General features: G+C 38.3%; 1 protein-coding gene across 20 annotated transcripts; it reads left to right on the plus strand.

The window, feature by feature from the left end:
- The first annotated feature begins 1,974 nt into the window (after positions 1-1,974).
- RNF146 (ring finger protein 146) lies at positions 1,975-25,883 on the plus strand. 20 transcript variants are annotated; one of them, XM_023651041.2, is made up of 5 exons: positions 2,034-2,159; positions 12,530-12,631; positions 19,240-19,279; positions 19,830-19,889; positions 24,176-25,883. In XM_023651041.2, the coding sequence occupies exon 5, from the start codon at positions 24,177-24,179 to the stop codon at positions 25,236-25,238; it is 1,062 nt and encodes a 353-aa protein (XP_023506809.1). In that variant the 5' UTR covers positions 2,034-2,159; positions 12,530-12,631; positions 19,240-19,279; positions 19,830-19,889; position 24,176; the 3' UTR covers positions 25,239-25,883. The 20 variants fall into 20 exon arrangements, with proteins under 20 accessions (XP_023506801.1, XP_023506804.1, XP_023506802.1 ...); XM_023651038.2 differs by lacking the exon at positions 19,830-19,889 and adding an exon at positions 21,902-22,028; XM_070225489.1 differs by having other exon boundaries at positions 2,038-2,159; positions 12,535-12,631.
- Positions 25,884-26,445: the final 562 nt, after the last annotated feature.

Genomic DNA, 26,445 nt, shown 5'->3' on the forward strand with positions numbered 1-26,445 from the left:
AGATATACAACTGTGTACAGGGGGGGTTTGGGGAGGTAAAGCAGAGGGAAAAAAAAAAAAGATTGGCAGCAGTTGTTAGCCCAGGTGCCAATCCTTAAAACACTTCTGACAATGTTGACAGGTGCTATCCTATATTGTTCATAGAGATAAACATCACTATCTTTCAGGTGGCTGGTGGAGGTTGGGTGCATACTATTTCATACATTCAGCTCTCCTATATATACACAATTGCTGAAAAATAAGAATTTCTTATTTATTTATATATTATTTGGTATGTAAATGTGTGCACACATATTCATTTATTCATTCAACATATATTTACAGAGAGCCACTCTAATAGTGTCAGGCACTATTCTTGGCAGTTGCGATACAAAACAGAACACAAATTCCTGCCCTCAAGAGATATATGTTCTAGTGTGGAGAGACACACAATAAAGATGAATAAGCAAACTAAATCATCCCTTACATTGTGAAAAGTCTTAGAGAGAAAAAATAAAGGGAGAGGATAAGAAATACTGGGAGGGGGTGATGTCATGATTTAAAATAGGGTGGCAAGTAGAGGACTAACTGACAAGATCGCATTTGAGCACAAACAGAGGGAGGAAGCTATTAAGGGGAAGAGCGTTCTAAGCAGAGGGAACAGCAACCGCAAAGACTGAGGTTGAGAGCTTGTGTAGAGTTGTCTTGGAACACAAGGCTGAGTGAGCACTTTGTGAGGTCAGACAGGCAACGGTTTTTACTCTGTTTGGGGAAGCCATGGAAGACTTTGAAGAGAGGAATGGTATGATCTGACTTTCTTCTTCATAAGTTTGCTTCGGCTTCTGTGTTGAGAATAAACTTAAAGGAAAGCAAGGACAGAAGCAAGACAACCAGTCCCTGGGCTACTGCAATAATCCAAACAACAGATGTTGTAGGTTATAGCAGAGACGGTAAGTAGTTGGATTCGGGACGTGTTTTGAAGGAAAAGCCAACAGATTGTTTGCAAAATGGACATGGAACATAAGAGAAAGAGAGGAATTAAAGACGAGTTTGGACAAGGAAAGATGGAGCTATTCACTGAAATGACTAAGATTATGGGTGTGGCTAAGAGAGATTTTAAAGCCTGGAAGGGCATTTTAGTGGGATTCTTATTGATTAATTCCATTAATTAATTCCAGATAGAATATAAATTACAATTAACTCATAATTAACAGAATATAATAGTCATTTAGAGAACCCGTTCTAAACATGTGCCTAGAACAAGTGAAGACCAGTGAATAACTTTTCCTAAATTACAAGTATTTATGGACCAGGAAACATACCTGTATTGTGATCCCGGCTGTATCTCGAGCAGGAAAGTCTTTGAGCAAGTCCTTTAACCTTGTTATATCTCTTTCTTAACTGATAAAATGAAGAAGTGGACTAGATGAACTCTTACAGCCCCTGACTGCATTCAAATCCCAGCTATGCCTGTTTCTGTAAACTGGGACTAACAAGTGTACCCACCACATAGTTTATTGTGAGCTAAAACGTGTAAGCACTTCGAACAACGCCTTGCACATTGTTAGTTAATATTAGTATCTATCTTCAAGTATATACCAAATTTTTCCTATTGTCTGTTCATGGGTTGTGTAGGAGAGAGGGATGATAAACTGGAACGTCCTAGAGGTAGGTTTTTTTGTTGTGAAAGAGAATAACCAGTACTTTCCCAAGGGCTCTTCACCCCAAAATGCAGCTAGGCGCGCCCAAGGGCTTCTTCTGGGTCTCCAGGCTGGGTTTATGAGCAGCACCACCTGCTGGTCCTACATGCGTCTTACTTCCTCAGCCCCGAATCTCTGGGGGACCGGCGTTCTTTCAGAGTCTTCTGCACCTAATCACAAATTACAAAAATTACAAAGCAAAACATAAAGCAACGACAGGGACCCACGCAGCCAAAAAGTAGATCCTCAAAGGCAGGAGCAGGCAGGGGCCGCGCGGCGCGCTCCGGGGCGGGGCGTGGGGAACTGCGAGGGGCGGGGCTGGCGAGAGCTCCCTGGTGCACGGCGCTGCTTCCGCCCCGCGCGGCCCCGCCCCCGCGCCGCGTCGGGCGGTCACGTGACGGCCGCGCGCGTTCCCGGCCGCTGCGGGCTCCGAGGCCGAGGAGAAAAGACTGCGAGGCGGCCGCGGCCGGGGCCCGAGAGGTGGGAGTCGGGGCGAAGCCCTCGCGGGGGCAGGGGCAGCTCTGCCACTCCGGGATCCTGACATGGGGAGAGGAGTGACGGCCCGCGGTGTCACCTCCAGTGGCGACCCGCTCCTGGTGGGCCCTCAGCGCCGGGCCTGAGGGGCGGCGGCGGGGTCAGGGGCCGGGACGGTGGTGGACGCCCTTGGGCCGGCGCGGCCGCGGCTGTCCGCCCCAAGCGACAGGGACAGCGCAGCCCTTCCCGCCGCCCCCACCGGGGCTGCTGTCGCAGGCGAGGAGACTGTGACGGGCTCGGCTCTGTCCGAGCCACCGCAGCCCCTGCCCTGGGCGACGGCCCGGAGCTGGTCACGGTCGGGGTGCGAGAGGCGGAGCAGCGGCCATTACTGCGCAGCCTCTTCCGCCGGTGTCCTCGTCGCTGCCTTTGGTGGCGGCCTGGTCCCTCCCCTCTCCCGTGGTGTCAGGCCTCTACCGGGAACCGTCTGGCCCCAGGATTTAGGGGCGGCGATGGTTTGAGGGTATCCTGCTCCCTGCTTCCCGTGTGGAGGCCTCTGCCCGGCCTTGGGTCAGATAGCAGCCGGGGCGCACCGGCCCTGCGTTTTGTCTTCTCCCAGAGTGTCTCTAGCCGTTTCTTTCTCTTCCTCTCTCCCACCTCCTCCTGCTCAGGGTCTGGGTCTTGCCTCATCCGAAGAGTAGCCCCTCCACCGAGTCCTGGTTTAAACCCAGCGCTGCACAGTCTTCGTTGTTTTGATGGTTATTAAAGCATCGGAATCATTAAGAGATCTCTCGATACCCGTTGAGCCTCCAAAACCTCAATGCGTCTTCAAGCGGAGGCTGTTGCTTTGTTCTCGTGGCTGCTGGGTGCGGAGTTCTCTCCCTACCCGCATCCCGGCTGAGAGAGTACGGGTCTTCCTTGTTGTCGCCGTTCCGCTGTCCCTGGGCGTCTAGAGAAAGGCTGCAAAATTGTTTTGAGTTTACACACACATGCTGGCAACTAGATCTTTTTTCCTTGTAATCCATTTTCTTATATGTGTTTGTTTCTTTTCCCTAAGTGCTGTTTTAGTGAGCACTTATTGTTCAAGTTTCGAAAGTGCCTACGTTTTGTTCCAGTAATATTTTTGTAATATTAAACAGTGTGAAGTTGAGGGAGGAGAAAGCCAAGAAATAATTGAAAACGCTTTGTCTTTGTATGGTTGACATTTCAGGTGCTGGGGCGCACCCCTCCTTTGCAATGTGTGTACTTTTTAAAATAGGATGTGGAAGAATAACGTTGGCATTGAAAGCAGTATATAGTTACAGAAATTGGAAAGCTTAAGACTGTTTTTTGTCTCTTTAATAGATGGATCTATATTTAGACTTTTAAAAGACGTGGCATATAGGACGCGTGTAGAAAATGACTCGCACAAGTAACAGGGTTTATGATGTTGGCTTTGCTGTTTCTATGACCAGCAAATACTGTTTTTGTTGAGTGTCTGGGTGCTCTAAAAACACAGAAAATAGGTCAAGTAAATCTCATTGTAAACGGAAAACCGGAAGAGTGAGAGCCACTCTAGAAATAGATTTTGGATGTGTTTGTTTTAGCCTCGTATGTCTTAAATTGGAGCATTTCGTTAAGCCTGATCTTTGATTTAGAATTTATGTTTCAAATGGGCCAATGTAAGTTGTGGGAAAAATGAAAATAATGGTCAACATTTGAAGGTTTTTGTTATTTACTGGTGGTTAAAATTTGGTAGAATTGTAATCATCAGGAAAAATGTTTTTCCAACTAGCTGGTCATTAGACAAGAGGAAGAAAAAGAGAAATGGCGTTTTTTCTTTTAGGGGACATATGTCAACTGGTAAAGTATTTTATTTCAGTTTCCACCAACTTGGATTGTCGGAAGAATGGGGTAGAATGTTTTTGAAAGGATCCGAAAATGATTTCTTGATTTAATAGAAGAAAAAGATAGTATTAAATCTTTTCTTTTCACACTATTGGTCTGTTCAAAGAATATTATTTTGTGTATTAGCCATTTACTAGCGTGAAACTCCTGACACACTGTCAGTTGGGTATTGAATGCTTTTTTCCCCCAGTGTTAGTAATAGAAGGTGCTGAGCCATTTTCATTCTCTTGCCTCATTTCTGGTTGTGCCTAAGGAACCTGAGTCCACAGGCTGGATTAGGAACAATCTTTGTGGGTATGGAAACCATCTTATTAACATTCTGCTACAACCACCTGTACTTATTTATGGACTATTTAGTGTTCATGGCTTACTACTTTTGGGGTTAATTAAAACAAAACCTGTTGCTAAATGCCTGTTAATTAAAGTTTAGAATTTAGAATTACAGAAGCATAGACTAGGGTAAAATGACAGAGACCTGGGAGTTATGACTTGACCAAGGTCACACAGATAATTAGTAGCAGAGCCTTTCTTATTTACAAAATGGTTGCAAGCTATGAAACTGCTGTTTGATGTGATTAAAAGACAATATTTTTCACATTCACATTTCGTGTTTTGCTAAAATAAAATATAAAGGCTGTATTTTTTGGGGGGGAGTGTAAAGGTTTAATGCTTGAGTATGAAGATTGTGAAGGCCTTAGATTGCCATACAGTAATGTTTGCAAAGGGAAGTGCTATACAGTAAGGGAAATAATTCTTTAAAATAGAATAGTGTAAAGTATTGGGCCCCATTTAGTTGAAATGAGTTTTGACTGAAGACTTGTTTCTCAATGTGACCTGTAAGCTGAGTTTTAACAAGGGATGAGAGGGAAAGCTAAAAATGGAAACATTAGGGCGTTTGGTTACATCTCTTGATTTGTGACTCTTTCTGAAGAAATTTTAAGTTGTATCTGTTAAATTACACCCAATTTCTCTATTCCTTTTTTTTTTTTTTTGCTGGCCCTTGCTTTTTTTTTTTGAGTTTGTATACCAAAAGGTGGAAGGTTTCCAGTGCTTTTCTTTTCTGTCACTGATAGCTTTTATATAGAATGTTTCCTGTTTTGTGTATTTTGAATAAATAAAGAGTAAAAACTATTTTATTAAACATTAGCTGTTAGTGATTGGAAGAATACAGGAAGTCTTCAAATCTTTATGATTTGGTTTTGTTATATGCATCTTTTCTTGATTCGTTCTTTAAAAAAGATAATCATTAATTTGAATTGGTTATCTGAAAAAAAAACTTGATTTTTGTCGACCTTGTGACTGACTTGAAAGTAGAATTGTAATTAATCCTAGATATTTTCAGAGAAAATAATAGTATATACAAATAATAGTGTGAATTTGTTGAGTGGTCACAAATTATAACTAGTGCAATATTACTTCCTTTTCGGTCATACTTATGTAGTTGGTTGAGTGGGTAAATGATTTAAATCCACTAATGATCTCTAAACTCTTTTATATATTTTTAAATTTAGTCTGTCACTTTTTTCCTCCACAGTTGTTAAGAAATATTTAGTTTCAAATTTTTTTCTTTTTATGTTGCCTTCCTAGTTCATTTCTGTATAAATTTGCACCTAAAGAAGGAACCTTAACTCATTAACTAATTGATATTTGCATGTCAAAATATTTGGTATGTTTTACTGTAGTATTCATAAATTGTATGGAGTTTGGTGTATAATTTACAAATCTTCATTGCAGCAGGATTTATATATGTTTGAATTATTTATGTTTGCCAAATTAATTCTGGCCTGTGGTTAGAATTACACTGTTCTCTGTTATGTCTTTCTTGAAAGTAAAAGCCTCTCCCTTCCTCCATTTAAAAAAATCTTTAGTTTCAAATGTAGAAGTTCTCTGAGGGCTACTTCTGGGTGTGACATGCCATGCTGTATGTTGTGCGCAGTTGGCATTATAATTCTCAGAGGCTATAGTTGATGAGTCAATTTGGCAGAATTGGGACCACCTAAAACAGTCAATTTTGATCACGACAGAATATGCGATTTTCTTTATCTGTGCCAGCAAAGGTGTGGGTAAAGTAACATGGAGTTCGTTTTCTTTATTCACTGATTCTTGTAGCAAATTGCCAGTTTTGTGTTTAAAAAAAATTGTCAATATGCAAAACATTCTAAACCTGCGTTGCCCACTAAGGTAGCCACTAGCAACATGGAGAAATTGAGCACCTGATATGTGTCTGGTCTGAATTGAGTTGTGTGATTTCACTGTGTACACACACACCCATGCACATGAATGTAAAATATCACAATAACCATTTATTTATATTGAATACATGTGGAAACAGTAATGTTTTGAATATATTGGGTTAAATAAAATAAATTATTTAAATTAATTTTACCTGTTTATTTTTATTGTTTTTAATGTGGCTAATAGGAAATTTGAAATGATGTATGTGGCTTACATGGTATTTCTATTAGATAATGCTATTTTAGACCTTTTCTCTGAGATACAGTGTATTGAAGAAAATATTTTTTTGAAAGAGATACTTGAGTTTGAATCCCATCTCCCAATATTGATAGCATTGTGATTTGGATTAAATCCTTGTGGGCTTGGGTTTCCTCATTTGTAAAATGGGCATAATCATATCTCAAAAGGTTGTTTTGAGGATTCAGTGGTATAAGGGTCTGCTAGTGCTTCCTGAACTTTAATATGCATATGAGTCACCTGGAGATGATTCTGTAGGTGAGATGCGGCACTCCAGATTTTTCGTTTGTAAGGAACTCCCAGGTAATGCTGATATTCCTGGTTGGGGACCACAGTTTGCGTAGCTGGGATCTAGATTACTACATAGGTTTTAGTTCATTTTCCTTCCCCCAACCATTATTATCTATGTAGAGTCTACTTTGAAAATTATCCATGGGATATAGGAATTGGAAAAGTCATTGTAGCTTGTAAGATTTAGTATAATTGGTTTTATTCTTGGATATTTTTATCTGCGTTCTGGAGAATTCATTGCAAGTGAACAATAGTTGGGTAAATGATGAGCTTGTCAAAAGATATAAAGATAGCTTGAATTTTATGTTTGTAAATGTAGTAACTCCCTCTGTTGGATTTTAAGTTCTTTAAAGAAAGGATTAGAACTTAGATATCTTTTATCTTTTGTGGCTGGATGCCTTGTTCACAATTAGAACTTAAATGTTGTGTTATGTGAGTAAATAAATTTAGGTTTTTGATATTTTATTTCTCTTAACAGTTATTTTAGGAGCTTTTTCATTCATCTAACAAATATCAGTTTAAGTCAACAAAAACTGATTGGCAGTTTACTAGCCACCTAGAAGTATACAAACAGTCCCTATCTTCTTGTGGCTTGTAGTTTAATAGAAGAGTTGGAAACAAACAAATAATTTCAGTCCATATGGTAAGTTCAGTAATAGAAGAATGTATAAAATATAGGGGAGGGAACAAGTTTTTTGGAGGTAGAGGAAGTGCTATTAGCATTCATAAGCTGTAAAAGAGATAGAGTGTATCAGGCAGGAGGAAATACAGAACTACAAAGGGAAGTTTGGAGAACTATTAGTAATTTGGTATAACTAGAGTTGATCTGTGAGAGATAAATAAGACTAGAGAGTTCTTTAGGTTTCAGGTCATTGAGGCCTTTGAATGTTGTCCTTAGGAGCTTTGCCTTTTCATTGTATATGCTGGAGAGCCAGTTTAGGGCTTCACATATGGGAGGTCTATTTTGCCTTTTGAGTGTATCACTCAGAGACTTGGTGAATAAATTTGAGGGGTGATGCTGAAACAAGATAATCAGACTGAATAGTAGTCCAGGTAAGAGATGATAGAGGTGTAATCTAGGGCACTAGCAATGGCAAGACAGTAGAGGATAGATTCCAAAGGTGTTAAGGGGAAAAGTTGACAGAATTTGATGTGGTTGGTTGGAGAGAGGGGTGAGAAGAAGAATTTTCTGTTTTTCTTTATCAGCACTTATTGGTGAAGGCATGGAAGCTGAGATGTCACATTGTAAGATTCATGCAGAGATGGGGGTTTGTGGAGTACGTGTAGATGAGAAACAGTGATAAGAGGGAGTCAAGGATTCTGTTAAGAAAGAAGTTACAATGGCTGGGCTCCAGATTGGGTAGGAAAGCAAATGAGATCAGAGCTGAATAAAGGAAAGGAGGTGGTCCAGAGACTGGAGCCAGTCTCCGTGAAATTAAAGAGCAGTTTTGGGAATGAGTGAGTAAGTGACCAGCAAGGACCAGAGCTTGCAATTTGAGAGTGAGATCAAGATTTTAGAGAGGCAGCAGTTTGAGGTGGCATTTAGTTCCAAATGTGGCCATGATATTTTGTTGCTGCTGGTGGGGTGAAGTTCATTGAATTCAGGATTTGAGGAATTGAAAACGGAGGACAGTGTTTCTCAAATTGTATCGATGCATTACCTGCATTGATATCATTTGGGGTGAGATTCCTGGGTTTACACCCCTGTATACTGGCTTAGAATCTCTAGTAAGGGCCTGAGAATGCACATTTCTAACAGGCAACCTCAGTGGGGCAAATTTAAGAATCTCTGAGTTAGCTGTTGGATGGTTCATTCTCATGGATATTTTAAAGATTTTATTTTTCCTTTTTCTCCCCAAAGCCACCCGGTACATAGTTGGATATTTTTAGTTGTGGGTCCTTCTAGTTGTGGCATGTGGGATGCCTTCTCAACCTGGCTTGATGAGCGGTGCCATGTCCCCGCCCAGGATCCGAACCAGCAAAACCCTGGGCTGCCAAAGCGGACCACTAGAACTTAACCACTCGACCACGGGGCGGCCCCCTTCATGGATATTTTAAATAGGTTCATAGCCGTGTGTCAGGAGTTAGGATGAAGAGGAGGGCCAATAGTGAGAAGATTAAGTCAACACCTTAAAGATTAAGAAAGGACAGTTATAGGGGATTATAGCCAATGGTAGAGACTTCAAAGAATAACTGTTTTTGTTAAGAGTAACAATGTTAGAATAGTGGAGTGTTTCCTCCTGTCTGGTGTCTGAAAATGGGCAGTTTCTGTTTTGAGTAGGCTGCAGAAGGGAAGTGAATGGAGTCTTCGGTGGTGCTATTGAACTAGGCACCTAGAGGGTAAAGTGAAAGAGTTGGGGGAGTCAGAACAACGCAGCCCATATCTGGTAAAGACTGAGTTCTAAACTCAGAGTAAAACAGATAGGTTGTTTAGAAACCCTTTTTAATCAGTTAAAAATTCTCCAGTTTTGAAACACTTTTTGTTCTGTTAAACATTTGATGGGATAAGCTGCCTTGTGTTTAAAGACCGTGTATCATATTAAAAATATTTATCTTTAAACATGAAAATCTAGATTTTTTTAGGGAGATGGATTCCCACGCTATGAGAGGCACATGGAACTGAAAGAAGATTGAGATCTCTCCTATGTTGTCATGACTGTGAGGCCTATTTTCTCTTTAGTCATTGTGTATTGTTGATTCTAAGTTCCATGTAATATGTGCCTCCTCCAGTGGGTGTGGTGAAGTGGAAGGAGGAAATACTAAACAAGAAGAAGAGGATTAGTGGCTGAGATGATTTGGTTGGTGCCTCTGGATTCCCTGGACAAGAGGCATATTGAGAGAAGGTTGGCTTAATGGCTATAAACTTGGACATACATATAAATAGCAGAGGTCCTAGTTAATGTGACCACCTAACCTTCTCACACACTTCCTCCTTGTAGGAAGGCGATGGCTATGGATACCTTCTGTGTAGGCTACTTTGTCCATAGAGAATTTGTTTCACTTAAAGAAAATTTTTATTGTGGTAAAATATAAAATAACATGAAATTTACCATTTTAGCCATTTTTAAATGTACAAATAAATGGCGTTAATTACATTTACAGTGTTATGCAATGACCACCACGGTGTATTTCCACAACTTTTTCATCACCTCAAACAGAAACTCTGTACCCATTAAGCAGTAACTCTCTCTTTGTCCCTCTCCCTAGCCCCTGGTAACCTCTAATCTACTTTCTGTCTGTGAATTTGCCTACTTTCCATATTTTGTATAAGTGGAATCATAGAACATTTGTCCTTTCGTGTCTGGTGTATTTCACTTAGCACAGTGTTTTCAGGGCTCATCTGTGTTGCAGCATGTGTGAGAACTTCATTTCTTTTTATGGCTGAATAATATTCCATTGTATTTATATACCACATTTTGTTTATTCATTCTTCTGTTGATAGGTACTTGGGTTGTATCTACTTTTTGACTTTTGTAAGTAATTCTATAGTGAAGATTGGTGTGCAAGTATCAGTTTGAGTCCCTGTTTGCAGTTCTTTTGGGTATATACCTGGGAGTGGAATCGCTGCATTATGTGGTAATTGTATGTTTAACTTTTTTGAGAAACCTCCAAACTGTTTTCCACAGTGGCTGCACTATTTTACATTCTTACTAACAGTGTGTGAAGGTTCCAATTTCTCCACATTCTCACCAATGTTTATATTTGTTTGTTTTTCATTATAGCCATCCTAATAGATGTGAAGTGGCATATAATGGTGGTTTTGGTTTACATTTGCCTAACAACTCATAATGTGGAGCATCTTTCACGTACTTCTTGGCTATTTCTATATCTTCTTTGAAGAACTATCTACTCAAGTCTTTTGCCCCCTTTTTTTTTTTAAAGGTATGCTTTTTAGTGAGAAAGATTGGCCCTGACCTAACATCTGTTGCCAATCTTCCTCTTTTTTTCCTCCCCAAAAGCCCAGAACATAGTTATATATCTTAGTTGTAGGTCATTCTAATTCTTCTATGTGGGATGCTGCCAGAGCATGGCTTGATGAGCGGTGTGTAGGTCCATGCCCAGGATCTGAACCTGTGAACCCTGAGCTACTGAGGGGAACACGTGAACTTAACCACTTGGCCATGGGGCTGGCCTCTTGCCAATTTTTTAATTGGTTTTTTTCTTTCTTTCTTTCTTGTTTTTTTGAGGAAGATTAGCCCTGAGCTAACATCTGCTGCCAATCCTCCTCTTTTTGCTGAGGAAGACTGGCTCTGAGGTAACATCTGTGCCCATCTTCCTCTACTTTATATGTGGGATGCCTACCACAGCATGGCTTGCCAAATGGTGCCATGTCTGCACCCGGGATCTGAACCGGTGAACCCTGGGCTGCTGAAGCAGAACATGTGCACTTAACTGCTGTGCCACTGGGCCAGCCACCTAATTGGTCTTTTTCTTGTTAAGTTGTAGTTCTTTATATATTCTGGATATTAAACCCTCATCAGATAAATGATTTGTAAAGATTCTCATTCTGTAGGTTGTCTTTTTACTTGCCTGACAATGTCCTTTGATATACAAAAGTTTTTAATTTTGATCAAGTCCAATTTATCTATTTTTTCTTTTGTTCGTGCTTTTGGTGTCATATCTAGGAATCCATTGCCAAATCCAGGGTCATGGAGATTTATCTCTATTTTTTCTTCTAAGAGTTGTATGGTTTTACCTCTTATATTTAGGTTGTTGGTCCATTTTGAGTTAATTTTTATGTATGGTGTGAAGTAGGGGGTCTGACTTCATTCTTTTTCATTTGGAAATTCAATTGTCCCAGCATTTATTGAAGAGACTATTCTTTCCTCCATTGAATGGAGTTGGCGCCTTTTTTGAAAATCAAATGGCCATAGATATATGGGTTATTTCTGGACTCTTCTCTTCTATTGGTGTATTTGTCTTTCCTTATGCCACTACTACATTGTCTTGATTACTGAAGCTTTGAAATTGGAAAGTGTGAGTTCTCCAACTTTGTTCTTTTTTTCCAAGGTTGCTTTCGTCATTTCGGGTCCCTTACATTTACATGTGAACTTGATGATTGACTTTTCTTCCATTTCTGCAAAAAAAGGCTGTTAGCATTTTGATAAGAATTATGTTGAATCTGTGGATCACTTTGGGTAGTATTGTGATCTTGATAGTCTTCAATCCATGAACACTAGCTGTCTTTCCATTTATTTAGCTCTTTAATTTCTTTCAGCAGTGTTTCTTGGTTTTCAGTGTACAAGTCTTTTACCTCTTCAGTTAAGGTGATTCCTAGTTATTTCTTCTTTTAGATGCTATTATAAATGGAATTGCGTTTTTGATTTCCTTTTTGGATTGTTGACTGCTAGATATGGAAATGCAGTTGACTTTTTTGTGCATTGAACTTGTAACCTGCAATTTTGCTGAATTTTTTTATTAGCTCTAGTAGCTTTCTTGGAGATTCTTTGGGATTTTCTGTATAGAGAATAGAGATAATTTTACTTCTTCCTTACCAATTTGTATGCCTTTCCTGTCTTTGTCTAATATATTTGCTCTGTCTAGAACTTCCAGTATAGTGTTCAGTAGCAGTGTTGAGAGAAGGCATGCTTCTATTGAAATTTTTTCACTTTTAAGATAAAATTTGCCACTCAGTTTTGTTAAATGAAAGGATCATACATAATCGACTGATTTTGTTGATCTTAATTAGTATGTGGAAAAGTTAATGTTGAGATTTTTTTCTTTTGCAGCACAGGATGAACCAGCAGTGGAAGAGAAAATCCTGCCAACTGGCTGAGTGAAGATGCTGTTTTAGTTTTGTGACAGGCATCTGTGGGATCTGTAATAGGAATGTAAGTATGGCGTCATCATGGTTTTTCCAAAGCTGCAGTAAATTAAGTGAATTCCTATAAAATGCAAAAAATCAAGTATCTGTCATATTTACTTCTAATTATACAAAATGAGCATTTTGTATTGACTTACAGATATTTTATTGAGTTAGCAGTTTTATTCACATTAGATTATTGTTAATGTAGATATCCAAAAATCTCCTCATAGGGAAAAATCTCTGTAAAGTAAAACTGAAGACAGAGGAATTTGCTCATAGGAGGCTAAAAAACTGGAAAGATCTCCAGGTCTTCTAGGTTCTGCTTTCTCTTTACACAGTAATTTACTTAACCAAACTAGACAGACAGTGCTAGCTTTTATAAATAAGAAAGACTTAGGAGTTATAAAATACTAGTTATTAAAAGCTTGTTTCACTAAATTAAATTGATTTTTTAAAAATTGACTTTTTAAAAATTTAGTACATTATTACATTTTAATTCATATTGAATTCACTTGAGTCCCCAGTTTTACTAGTTGTGTTTTGCTATCATCTAGTCTTTGTGAAATATGCTTTAAAATGTTACACTATCTTGATCTTGCCCATATTGAACTTTATTCTATTCTTGGTGGAACATTTTTACATGATGAACATCATAGTTCTATTTTCCAAGTTAATATGAACACTGTCCAGTTTGATGTTACTCAGGAAAAATGCAGTGAACATTTTACTGACTTTCACAGACTTAGTAATCACAGTGTTCAAAATAGTGGGCCAAAGAGTGACCCTTGTAGATATTATTTCACATGTTCTCCCAGTTTGACATATAACTATTGCTATGTACTTTTTCAATATGATGCTTTGATTATATATTCCCTTTAAAAGTATGACCATATCATTCTTAGTGTTGAGAATTTGATAAAAGAAAAATGAAACCAGTAAGCATTTTTCTTTAAGTTGGGGCTAATATATCTTTTATTTAATCCTGTTCATATGTTACCTGTCTGTCTGTATATAGACATACTGTGTTTTACTGTGCTTTGCTTTATTGTGCTTCACTGATACTGCGTTTTTCACAAGACCCTCCACCAGCAAAAAGATTATGACTTGTTGAGGGCTCAGATAATAGTTAGCATTCTTTAGCAATAATGTATTTTTTAATTAAGATATGTAAATTGTGTTTTTGGACGTAATGCTATTGCACACTTAATATACTACAGTATAGTATAAACGTATATTTTATATGTACCGGGAAACCAAAACATTGGTGTGACTCACTTTATTGAGATATTCACTTTATCATGGTGGTCTGGATCTGACCCTGCAGTATCTTCAAGTTATGTCTGTACATATACAGTCATGTGTCACTTAATGATGGGTGTACATTCTGAGAAATGTGTCGTTAGGTGATTTTGTCAGTTGCATGAACATCATTGAGTGTACCTACACAAACCTAGATGGTATAGCCTACTACAAACCTAGGCTATATGGTACTAATCTTAAGGGGACGAGCAGCGTATGTGTGATCTGTCATTGACTGAAACGTTGTTATGCGGTTCATAACTGTATATATTTTTATTTTGTAGGTCAGATAGTCTAGGTGCTGGCCATAAAGAAACTAGACTATGGTGTAGTAAGTGAGACATGTATATAATTAATAAGCAGTGGAAGAAATGCCATATTGAGGTAACAATGAAATGCTTTTGGAACTGAGAGGACTTCTTCCATCTGAAGGGTTCAGAGTGAACAGAAGAACTTTTGGCTTGGTCTTAAAGAATGAATAGAATTTTAACAGTCTGAGAAAATTAGGAAATATTTTTCAAGCCAAGGGAATGAGAAGGGCACAGCTGCCTAAACATCAAGGCATCTTCGGGGAGTCGAGGAGCAATCTCATGTGGTAGGAGAAAGAGACTTCAAAGTTAGTATAGGGAATGAGTGTGTAATTAGTACCTACTGCATTGCCAGGTGCTTACTGGGTATTTTACTTGGATCATTGAATTTAATCACTGAAAGATAGTAGTAACGTCATTTACTGATGAAGAAACAGAGAGATGAAGTCATTTGCCCTAGGTCAGTGTTACCAAATTTCTTTAAGAATAATTCCCTGGGGCACTTGTTAAAAACACAGATTTTTAGACTCTAACCCAGATATGTCCACATTTCCAGGGAAGAGCACACCAGCTAATTCTTACCTTTAGAGAAGTTTGGGAAATTCTGTTCTAGGTCAACACGGTGAGAATAAATGATGGAGCCAGGATTTTAGCTAAGTCTGTTTTACTCTAAAGGTTGTGTCAGTGTACTTGAAAGCTAATGCTTAGGAATTTGGATTAGATTATGTAGGCAGTAGGAAACTATTGAAGATTGAGCAGAGAGAAGACTAATTAGACATGATTGAACTGAGGATAGATGAGAGGGAGAAAGGACGGAAGTCAGGGAGGCTACTTGCAAGGTCGATATTTTGTACAAGAGTGTGTCCAGGAGGCCAGAATTAGGGTTACAGACTTTGGGAATGAACAGGACACATTGTCAAGAAGTTTCTGTCATAGAAAAGAGAAGTGGCCAAGCAGTAGGGGAGCACTGAGAATGGCTTCAAGTTTTATCCAAGATGGAGAACAAAGGAAGAGGATGCAGGTTCAGAGGAACAGAGAATTTTATTTTTAGTCATGTTTGATTTCAGGTGCCTGGAGAATGTTGAGGCAGATGTTTTGAAAACGGAATTGGAATTATAGGTCTTAGGTGGAATGGTTCTGGATATTGGATTTTGGGAGTCATGTAGGTGGATATTAGTTTGAAATAATCAGTAGATTGTCTAGGCATAGCATATAGTGTGAAAATAGGGCCATCCGCAGAGCCCTTGTGAGGAATACTGGTGATTAAGGGTAGCTAGAGAAGATAGAAAAAAATGAAATAGAAAGGAGAATTGAGAGAGAGAGTAGCATCTTGGAAGTGAAGAGTGTAAAGTTTTAGGAAAAAAGTTGGTGGTTAACTGAATGATAATTCAGTGCAATGAGATCAAATAGCTTAAGACCAAAAGAGACCATTAGATTTAGCCTGTTAGTTGATTTTGAAATTTACCAGTAGAGAATATTGATTAAGATCTTGGAGGAATTGGGATGCACTAACACCAGAAATTGAGGGGTTAGCTGTAAAAACAACTAGCAGTACCCCATCCCGAGCCAAGAGGAATGATGATAAAGTAGCATGAAGATAAAGATAAATTCTGAGGATCCATTCTTATCTAATTTCTTAATGATAAAGGAGTCCAGGATATCTTTTAACTATAAGGTTGGAAGTTTTGTAATAGTTTTTGGGGAGAACAGGGAAATCAAAATAGCTAGTCAGTATATGGTGCTCGCAAGTTTTGCACCATACATTTCACTACAAAAGTGGAAATTTTCATGAGTTGGAGAGTAAAAGTTCTCTCCTTTCTTGACCCTTCTTTTTTGCAACTGTCTCCCTTCATGGCTTTTGTGGTGGTGATCTCTCTCTATTCCCCATCCGTCTCTGACCATTCCTTACATCTTTTGCAGACTGTTTTGCCTCACTTATAAATGTTGGAGTAGTCCACGGTTCTGTGGTTGGCCCTTTTTTGTCTGCTCTTTCTATGGGTTTAATTTGGGCATTCATCCATTTTCATGTCTCCAAGAACCGTGTATGTATTGGTGACTCATCAGATTTCTTTCAGCTTAGATTTCTTCAGAGTACCAATCCAGTAAACTCAACTATCATCTGCCTATCTTTATCTGGGGACCTTATAAATATCTCAGAGCCATTATGTCTGAGATGAAACTCTCCTCAAATGCTGAGTCTTAATGGATGGTGCATTTCTGTTTCCTTAGTATTTCCTGTATTCTATTCTTGGAATCTTACATTTGCATCCTCCCTCCCATTATCTTATACCTAGATTACCATAAATCCTAGTTTCCTTTTTACCCCATGCCATCAAGTCTTTCTCCAAACTGCTGTCCAAATGATCTTGATAAATTACTGGACTGTCACTTCCTAACATGAAAGCTTTCGGTGAATTCCTTTTGCCTCCTTAGGGGTTCATAGAGATCTTTGAACCCCTTCAAATTATATTTAAGATTTCATCAAACTCTTAATAAGCCTGTGACCTAAAAATGTTAAAACCATTGACATTTAGAATAAATGTTTAAACTCATTAAGATAGCACAATGTACAGCACTTAGTCTTGCATGGTACATTTCATCCATTCAAAACGTCTCTTTCCCCTTCCTGCTAGTTACCATTTCTTCCTTTGTGCTCTCTGGTATCTTACGTCTATCATAAAACCAATAAGTAATGCATGTGTTCGTTAATTTACCTGCTCCTACACTTCGATGGCAAGTATTAGTATGCATCTCCTTCCTAGTGCCATGGGTGTGGTGGATACTCAAGTACTTTGTTCAGAATTGAAAGGGAATAAAGGGAAATTCTGAAAGCGACAGAGAGCTCTTGAGGCAGGTGATATAAATTTCGTTCCTTTATCAGTCTGTGAAATTTCTTAGTAACTGGTTGAAACTTTATCTTTCCTGAAATTATTGACATAGTTCTTACATTTAGATAGCCATAATTATTTTGGAGGCAATCTGTAGCAGTTAAGACCTGGATTTGAAACTGAGATTTGAAGTTGCCTCAGTCGCTTATGAACTAAGTACTGTGGCTTTGGGCTGAGCTTTCTGTACCTCAGTTTCCTCATCTGTAAAATAAGGAAAACAATGGACCCACTTTATAGGGTAATGCGAGGATTAGATGTAAAGTGCTTCAAACAGTGCTTGGCACATATTACACAATCAGTAAATGTTAGTTGTTATATTTTAATGTAATAGAAATATGCATCAACAAACACCCAACAGAGATTAAATACTCACCATTTACAAGACACTGAATAATTTGAAAAGTTAAGAATTTTGTCTCAAGGTCTTAGGAATGGTCATTGTTAAAATTGAAATTTTTAAGGTGTATTTTTAACTTGTATTAAACTTCAAACTCCTTTTATTCTAGCAGAGCTAAAGATTTGAGGAATTTTTTCTTTTAGAAAATAGTCAAAGTTTTGGGAAGGAAGTTGACATTCTTTTTTGATAGGTCTGCACGGCTCAAAAGGTGGTGTGTTAACTTATTCTTTGTTCCCTTTTTTGTGTTTGTAATTACATTTGGAGCCCAGACTTTTAAAAATCTGATTTTTTTTTTAATGGTTTTTTGTTTTGGAAGATTGGCCCTGAGCTAACATCTGTTGCCAATCTTCCCCTTTTTTTTCCCCTCCCCAAAGTCCCCCAGTACATAGTTGTATATCCTAGTTGTAGGTCCTAGTTTTCCAGATGGGATGCCACCTCAGCATGACAAAATGTGTGGTGCTAGGTCCACACCCAGGATCTGAACCAGCAAACCCTGGGCCACTGAAGTGAGCATGTGAACTTAACCACTCGGCCATGGTGCTGGCCCCTGATTTTTAATATTTGGAATTTTTATTGCTGGCTAAAAAGTTCTTCAACACTATGTAAGCTGAAGACCTTTTTCACTTATAGTAATTTTACCTTTCTTTGACTAGGTGTCTTCAAGAAGATTAAACAAAATCTGAGTGCTTGGAGATTTCCACTAACTCTTTCCATATCTCTCTGTATTTTGTCTTCTTGAACAGAAGGCTTACAAGTATTAGTAGACACTTATTTGTCTTCCAGAAATATTTTATATAATTTGTCTATGGGAAGAAGAAGAATGGGATTTATGTTTAAAAGTTCTAATATCTTGTTAAGAATTCAGTTAGTAAAAAAATCTTTGAAAATGAGTGCTATGTTTATTATGTTCTTCAGCGGAGTTGCATTAACTTCACTCCAAATTTCTATGTATTAAATTTCTCTTAGTTTAGTAACCAGGAAATAAACTCCCTTTTTCAAAATGACCTCTGGAGTTTCCTAAGATATTAGTTAGGGAATACCTCTCTTTGATTAGCATTAACTCTCTAAAATCCTTGCTCTACAAAAAAGAAAAAATAAGCATTTCTTATTTACGTATTGGTATGATCTTTTGCACACATTTAGCCTCCAGCCTATTTGAAGATCATGAAACTATGCAAAATAGAGACTTTGTAGGGTAGATTAAAATGATAAAAATAATCTTGAAGTGTATGTTTTACAGGCCAGCTAGAGGTTTGGGTCTCTTTGTCTTTCTCTTGTTATATAGCTTAGTTGTATCTTGTCCACTGTTTGTGCCTCAGCCAGAATTATGTAAGCAGTATCTACTACATTTTTCTCCCCATTTCTTAGTTGGTGACAGATTAACAGTATACTTGGTGGGCTAAAGAGAATCAGAATTTAAAAGTTGTAAATTCACAGTTGAAAGTACTTCAGATGAAATAATGAAGCTTTAGGGTCTGGTGTCTGTTTCCTGATGAAGTTTATCCACTCTGACTTCATTCTATTGAGGAAACTGAAATACCTGCCCAAACAGGACTGTTTTGCCTTTTCAATGTGTGGCTTTTACAGTTTGTGCCTTCCCCTGGGGTGGTGCTGTTTCTAGTTTTGAAATTACATGTTTAGGTTTATTCATGCAGGTAAGAGTAAGAGTCATGTAAAATATTGATCATATTCAACAGGGTAGAGAGTACTGTTTTTAGATTGAAAACTTTATTTTTTGCAGATAAGCTAACTTGCATCTGATGGAAAATAGACTTTTTTGGGTAAGTTTTACTTAAATACATCAGGTTTTGAAATTATGTATTTTTTTAAATGTATGGCATTCATCCAAGTTACATATTGGATATTTTGTTTACATTTTACAAGGCTTTATTTTTCTTTGTTAAAAAAATTTTAGAGGGTGGCCCAACGGCGTAGCTAACACAAATTTTAGCTCAGGGCTAATCTTCTTAAAAAAAATTCTTTTTAACTTTATTGTCCTGTCCTTTGCCCAGAAAGTACCTAGATCGTTTAGGATGTGGACTTGTTTATGTATAAGATCTTGCTGCTGTTTTTCCAAAGTAGTGATGAGAAGTAGCTTATTTCTCCATTTTGTCTTATGAATGGAATCAAACATCTTTCTTACTCATTTAAATTACTACTTGTGGTTGGATGCCTTTGTTAGTTTCTTTTTCTTTTTGGGGGCTTTAAATAAATAGGGAAATTTAGAAAAAGATTTTTCAGAATTTCATTGACAACTAATTTCTTTGTCCTAAATTGAAAGAATATATTGTTTCCCCTTCTACCGCTAATTTTAGTTGTTTTTGTTGCCAGGATGTTTAAAGTTATCCAGAGATTTACATGTAGCAATAGGACCTGATGAATTAAAACTAGGTAGGCAATCCCTTAAAATTATAATTATTTTCACAGTTACTCTTTCCCTGAGATTGACCTGTATGTAGCTTTTGCCAATAAACAGAAAAGTGAGAATGAGAAGCTAAATTCAGTTAGCAAATATTTATTATATACTTTGTGGTGAGCATGTATTAGATATTGTAGAAGAGGCTTTCAAAAACACAGTTTTATGGTTTCACCTAATTTATTGTCACTTTACAAGAATTTTGAGTCAAAACATGAGTTATTCTCATTTTACTGATGAGAAAACTGAAGTCCCAGAAGCATGGTGTGAGTGTTGTGATTTTTTTTTCTAACCAATTAAAAGTACATTGGGCGCTGCTTATAGTATTTGGCAGAATTGAAAGTAATATACATGGGCTGTTACCACAGTGTAAGATTACCTGGGGCAGACAAAAGTATTCTGAATTTTTTGCCAAATGACAAAGGAAATAGGTGGTACTTTGTCTCTTGCCCTTTGAGGAAATACTAAGACTGTATTTAAGAAATACATAGGAGTTTTTGAGAGTCTAACAAAATGTGTTGGTGCACAGGGGTTGGCCCAGTGGCATAGTGGTTAAGTTCATGTGCTCTACTTTGGCAGCCTGGGGTTCGCCATTTCAGATCCTGGGTATGGACCTACCCACCACTTATCAAGCCACGCTGTGGCAGGTGTCCCACATAAAAAGTAGAGGAAGACGGGGGCATAGATGTTAGCTCAGGGCTAATCTTCAAAAAAAAAAAAAAAAAAGTGCTGTGCACAGCCAGTTCTTTTTAGGGGAAATAGGTGGGGGACACTAACGGACAGTTGAGAAGTATGTGGTTTCACTTGTAACTTAGATGTTTAGTTCCAAAGTCTTTGAAAGCAAGGGTTTATCTCAAAATATTTTGAAGCTCCTGTAGTGCCTAACACATATTAAGAGGTCATATTTGGTTGACATAGGTTAGGAAAAAGTTGTACTTTACTAGTTTCTGTAACCTAGAGTTTCTGGTTAAGGAATTGATTGGCTATGTAATTAAAGGTTGAAAAAAAGAGTTTGGAAAGTAAGCATTTCATAGTGATCAGTTTTCCAGTGAGACTGTGTGTTGCTGCTTTTTCTAGATGAGTGCAGCTTTTTCAAAACACTTAGTATCATTTTGAACCTTGCTTATTGAGGAACCTAGGACACAGAAAAAGCAGTAAGAGAATGGATTGTTGTCTGATCGAATGTGCTGTGATGAATCCTAATATTATTCAAGTTTTGATAAGTGTAAACATTTTTACTCACTACCCTTTCCGTAACCACTGGAGCCATTTTTGAGTGCTTGATCTTGGAAAAAAGCAAAGATCCTCATTAGAATTAAATTATAAATGTTTCATGTTTCAAATGGTGAATCAACTGGTACTTGTCACTCACTTAAAGTAGCAGTTAGTTAATGGTTTATAATCTCTGAGATCTTCACCTCCATTTCTCAATCTTTTTACTTATCACTGGTCTACTCCATCAGTTTTTCCCCTTTTAAAATATCTGTGGTTTCCTATTATTATGGGATAAAATCAAATCAGATGTTTCTTTAGCAGAGCGCAGTAAGGCCTTCATGGTCTAGCTTCTGATTCCCATTACAGCTTTATCTCCTGCTGTTCCATTGCTGATTTAACTCAGTGTCTTGAGTCTCCTGCACTCCCCAGCCTCCTCTGTACCTCAAGCTTTATAACCTGTGTCCATCCTATCTCTCCCCCATCAGTATTACTTTTAATAAGTATTCCTAACATATTTTGATTACTGTAGGAATCAGGCCATCATGTGATTATCTGCTTGCTTGCATGTATGTTTCCTTACTTAACAGAGAAGGTGTGTGTCTTACTCATCTTTAAATCTATCAGTACTCAGCATTGTATATGGACCGTAGTAGTTGTTTAATAAATGTTGATCTGAATCAATAAGGCAGAAGTTCCAAATTTTATGCCAGCATTTAAGCCCCATAAATTCCAACTTGACAGACTTTTTTCTCTCTCTCTCCTTCCTCTTCAGGGCAACTTGGATATTCATGTCATTTTTCCCCTTGGTCTTGCATGATTGTAACGGGTGTGGAGCTTTGGTGATTACAAAGTGTATTTTTGACTCTTTTCACATAAGTTTTATAAACTCTGATTTGCAGGTAAGGAAATTTAGACAAAGGGTTTAATTTAGCCCAGCACTGGTGTCACTGTATAACAGCTGCCTTAAGCCAAAGTATCCTTTGGCCCTTAGCCAGCTGCAGCTATTCATTATGTAGTCTTCAGTTTGCTTCTTCAGGGCTGATCTTTAAATGCACTGACAATTTTTGTACATTCCCAAGGTATGCTCAAGTAAATGCTTTAAAAAAATATTTATCAGTCCAGTGGCTTAACTTGCTGTTATTTAAAATAAAATAAAACCTAGAAATCTATTTTATAGTATCACATATTCATATTATTCTTTGAAAATTTATATTCATTTTCTTAGCAAATATTGAATGTTCTCTATCTGCCAGATCCCACATGGGAATACAGAGATGAGCCAGAAGTGATCTGTCCCCTGCCCCTTTAAAGCCCACTTGCTTTAAGGGAAGACTGACAATAACAAAGTAATCACACAAATAAGTACAACATCGCAATTCTCATAACTGCTAGGAATGACAAGTGCATAGTAGCAAGAAGTTAAAAAACTAGGATGATTTGGCCTAGTCATGGAGGCTTTTTCAAGAGGGGTATAACATGGGTAGTAGTTTGCCCATGGTGGGTGGTGGGAGGCAGGAAGTAAGGAAATCTTCCATAGAAAGAAAACCTAGGTTTGGAGAGAATAGCTAGTATGGCTGGAAGCCTGATCAAAGGGAGGTTTGATATGAGATGAGGCCAGGCTGGCATAGGAGGGGGGGCCCGATCACGCAGGGTGTACATATCCTGGTCTTTATCCAAAAGTCAACATTTTTAAGGAAGGGGTAAGGCTGGACCAATTAAAAAGCGTATACAATAATTTAATAAGCAGTGTTTACTTGGTGGCTAGGGAAAGAGAGAGATGGATAGTAGATAGATTCAGGAGATATTTAGGAGACAGTTGATAAGACCTGATGTTTTGGATGGGGAGGGGTAGGAGAAGGGCAGTTTCAATGGTGGCTTTTTGGCTTGGATAAGCAGATGGATAGTGGTGTCACCAGAGGGGCTTTTAGGGAATAAATAAGGAGGAAACAGATCATGAGTTTAGTTCTTGTGCCTTTAAGACATCCAAGAAGAGACCTGAAATGATGATAGCAATCTGTGAGTCATTTGTATATAGGTAACAGTTGAAGCCATGAGTATAGATGAGATGATCTTGAAAGAGTACAGCAAGAAGAGCATATAGTTTAGGAAAAGGCAACAACAAAGGCCATTAGAAGAGAGATCTTCATGGAGGGGAATGAAATGACTGGTCTAACCAGTGTTTTTAGATATACAGAAGGGAAAGGGAACTTCTTAGATTTCAGCTTTGGTCTTAATTTCATATGGTCTACTTGTCAAGTACTAAAAGTATATTAATATATGGCAATATTTGCAAAATTGCCACTTAGTAATATCCTAGTAATATCCTAAAAGCCTACAAAATTGTCACTTTCTGTAATTGTAATTTCAGTTACTTTTAGCCATTTTCTGTTTTTCTAACTACTTTCCAGACTGTGAAATCAGTCTAGAATGGATTGTGCCTTTTTAAATCTTTGCATTTAGTTTTTTTTTTTTTTCAAAGATTGGCACTTGAGCTAACATCTGTTGCCAATCTTTTTTTCTTCTTCTCCCCAAAGCGCCCCCAGTATACAGTTGAATATTCTAGTTGTGAGTGCCTCTGGTTGTGCTATGTGGGACACCGCCTCAGCGTAGCCTAATGAGTGGTGCCATATCCGTGCCCAGGATCCGAACTGGCAGAATCCCGGGCCACCGAAGTGGAGCACATGAACTTAACTGCTCGGCCATGGGGTTGGCCCCTAATTCTATCTTAAGAGTTCTGTGACTGAGTAGAAATGGTATATTTATTTAAAATCTGTGATTGGATTTTTTTTTTTTTGTCTAACAATTGTATGCCTCATTGCCCCTGACAAGTAAAAGTTAAAGGCATACAAATCAAAAAGATTTTTGTACACAAGTTAAGAGTTTTTTTCCTCTACTTTCATCTTTGTATCACCATTGTCTAGTATGTGGCTTGCATATAATGCATATAAAAGGTACTTCGTAAGTGTTTTCTGAATTGTTGAATTAAGATATTGGAAGAGTTAAAACACGATTTTCATATTATACGTATTTTTTCTCACTTTCATAGGATGGCTGGCTGTGGTGAAATTGATCACTCAATAAACATGCTTCCTACGAACAGGAAAGCGAATGAGTCCTGTTCCAATACTGCGCCTTCTCTGACTGTCCCTGAATGTGCCATTTGTCTGCAAACATGTGTTCACCCAGTCAGCCTGCCTTGTAAGCATGTTTTCTGCTATCTGTGTGTAAAGGGAGCGTCATGGCTTGGAAAACGATGTGCCCTCTGCCGACAAGAAATTCCCGAGGATTTCCTTGACAAGCCAACCTTATTGTCACCAGAAGAACTCAAGGCAGCAAGTAGAGGAAATGGTGAATATGCATGGTATTATGAAGGAAGAAATGGATGGTGGCAGTATGATGAGCGCACTAGTAGAGAGCTGGAAGATGCTTTTTCCAAAGGTAAAAAGAGTACTGAAATGTTAATTGCCGGGTTTCTGTATGTTGCTGATCTTGAAAATATGGTTCAATACAGGAGAAATGAACATGGACGTCGCAGGAAGATTAAACGAGATATAATAGACATACCAAAGAAGGGAGTAGCCGGACTTAGGCTGGACTGTGATGCTAATACCGTAAACCTCGCGAGAGAGAGCTCTGCTGATGGAGCGGACAGTGTATCAGCACAGAGCGGAGCTTCTGTTCAGCCCCTAGTGTCTTCTGTAAGGCCCCTGACGTCAGTAGATGGTCAGTTAACAAGCCCTGCAACACCATCCCCTGATGCAAACACTTCTCTGGAAGACTCTTTTGCTCATTTACAACTCAGTGGAGACAGCATAGCTGAAAGGAGTCATAGGGGGGAAGGAGAAGAAGATCATGAATCACCATCTTCAGGCAGGGTACCAGCAGCAGACATCTCCATTGAAGAAACCGAATCAGACGCCAGTAGTGATAGTGAGGATGTATCTGCACTTGTTGCACAACACTCCTTGACCCAACAGAGACTTTTGGTTCCTAATGCAAACCAGACAGTATCAGATCGATCAGGAACTGATCGATCAGTAGCAGGGGGTGGAACAGTGAGTGTCAGATCTAGAAGGCCTGATGGACAGTGCACAGTAACTGAAGTTTAAATAAATTAAGTCTTCAGCTCCATGCTCAAGGTTATCTGTAAATTTTTGCCCACGTAACCTTACACACTCATCCCTAGTAGTGCATTTCGGGAGTTGGGGTGGGAAGGGGTATGGGAAGGATAGGCCTGTAATTAAAACGTCTAACATGTCTCTGTTGAGAAATTTATTTAATGTAAGGAACTGGGGTGTTAATAGTTGAGAGCTCTTTAGTAATAACCCAGTTTTCTTGAGGCCTGTTTATTTTATAGTTTTTAAAAAAATTTCTTCAGTTCTTTTGGCCAGCGTCTGTGTATTATCTGTGCATTGACAGTCCCATCTGACTCTTGCATTTTGTCTTTTTTTTTCTGCATGGATTGACATAAAACCATTACTAAAATTTGGCACCTATGAGATGTCTGGTATCAGTATGAACAGGAAGCTTAATTAATGTGAGAATAGATGACTAACAACTATTTAACAGTAGTCACTGAGCTGGACATGTAAAGACACCAGCTGATACCTTAGGATTCGGAATCCCATCTGTAGCTCACTCATGGCACCCCATGGGCTTTGCTGTCTAGTCCTCGTAGTTTGAGGTTCTCTTGATTTGCATTGTTCTTTGATTACAGAATTTATAATTTAATAAATACTAGAGTTTATCAAAAATAATTTGTCTCTTGTTTGAGTCTGGAAAGGGGATGGAAACATTTTGACATTGGTGGCCAAAGGTCACTAAAAAGGTGGTGTTTTGAATTAATGATATTCAGCTTAAAGAGTCACCTGCTCAGAAATGTTTGATTTCTTTACAGAGGATATTTAAACACAATCTAATCTACAGGCAATATGCATGGAATAAACATGTATGGCAGTAAACCTAGAGCCTGTGAGACTTAAATTGCTTAAATAACTGATAGTAGAGACCACATATGTTTTAGATTTTCCTTGCCGGTCTTCATTAGTGATCTAACACTAATCTGAATTAAATGCTAGACTTATTTATAAACAGCATTAGTAGACACAAATTCACTTTACACAAAATGTTGTAGAATCTAGGGCACGGTAGAAAGTGTTGGGTTAATTTGGTAATCTGGAATTTGGTTCTGAAAAAGAGTAATGGGAGTTTGTCTCTATTTTCCTAACTCAGAACAGTAAGATCATATTGATGAAGCATATGCAAATTATTTTTAATGTGATTTTCAAATGTGAATTGAATGTTACAATAGCAAAT

Source organism: Equus caballus, chromosome 10, assembly GCF_041296265.1.
Source record: "Equus caballus isolate H_3958 breed thoroughbred chromosome 10, TB-T2T, whole genome shotgun sequence".
Classification (NCBI taxonomy): Eukaryota; Metazoa; Chordata; class Mammalia; order Perissodactyla; family Equidae; genus Equus; species Equus caballus.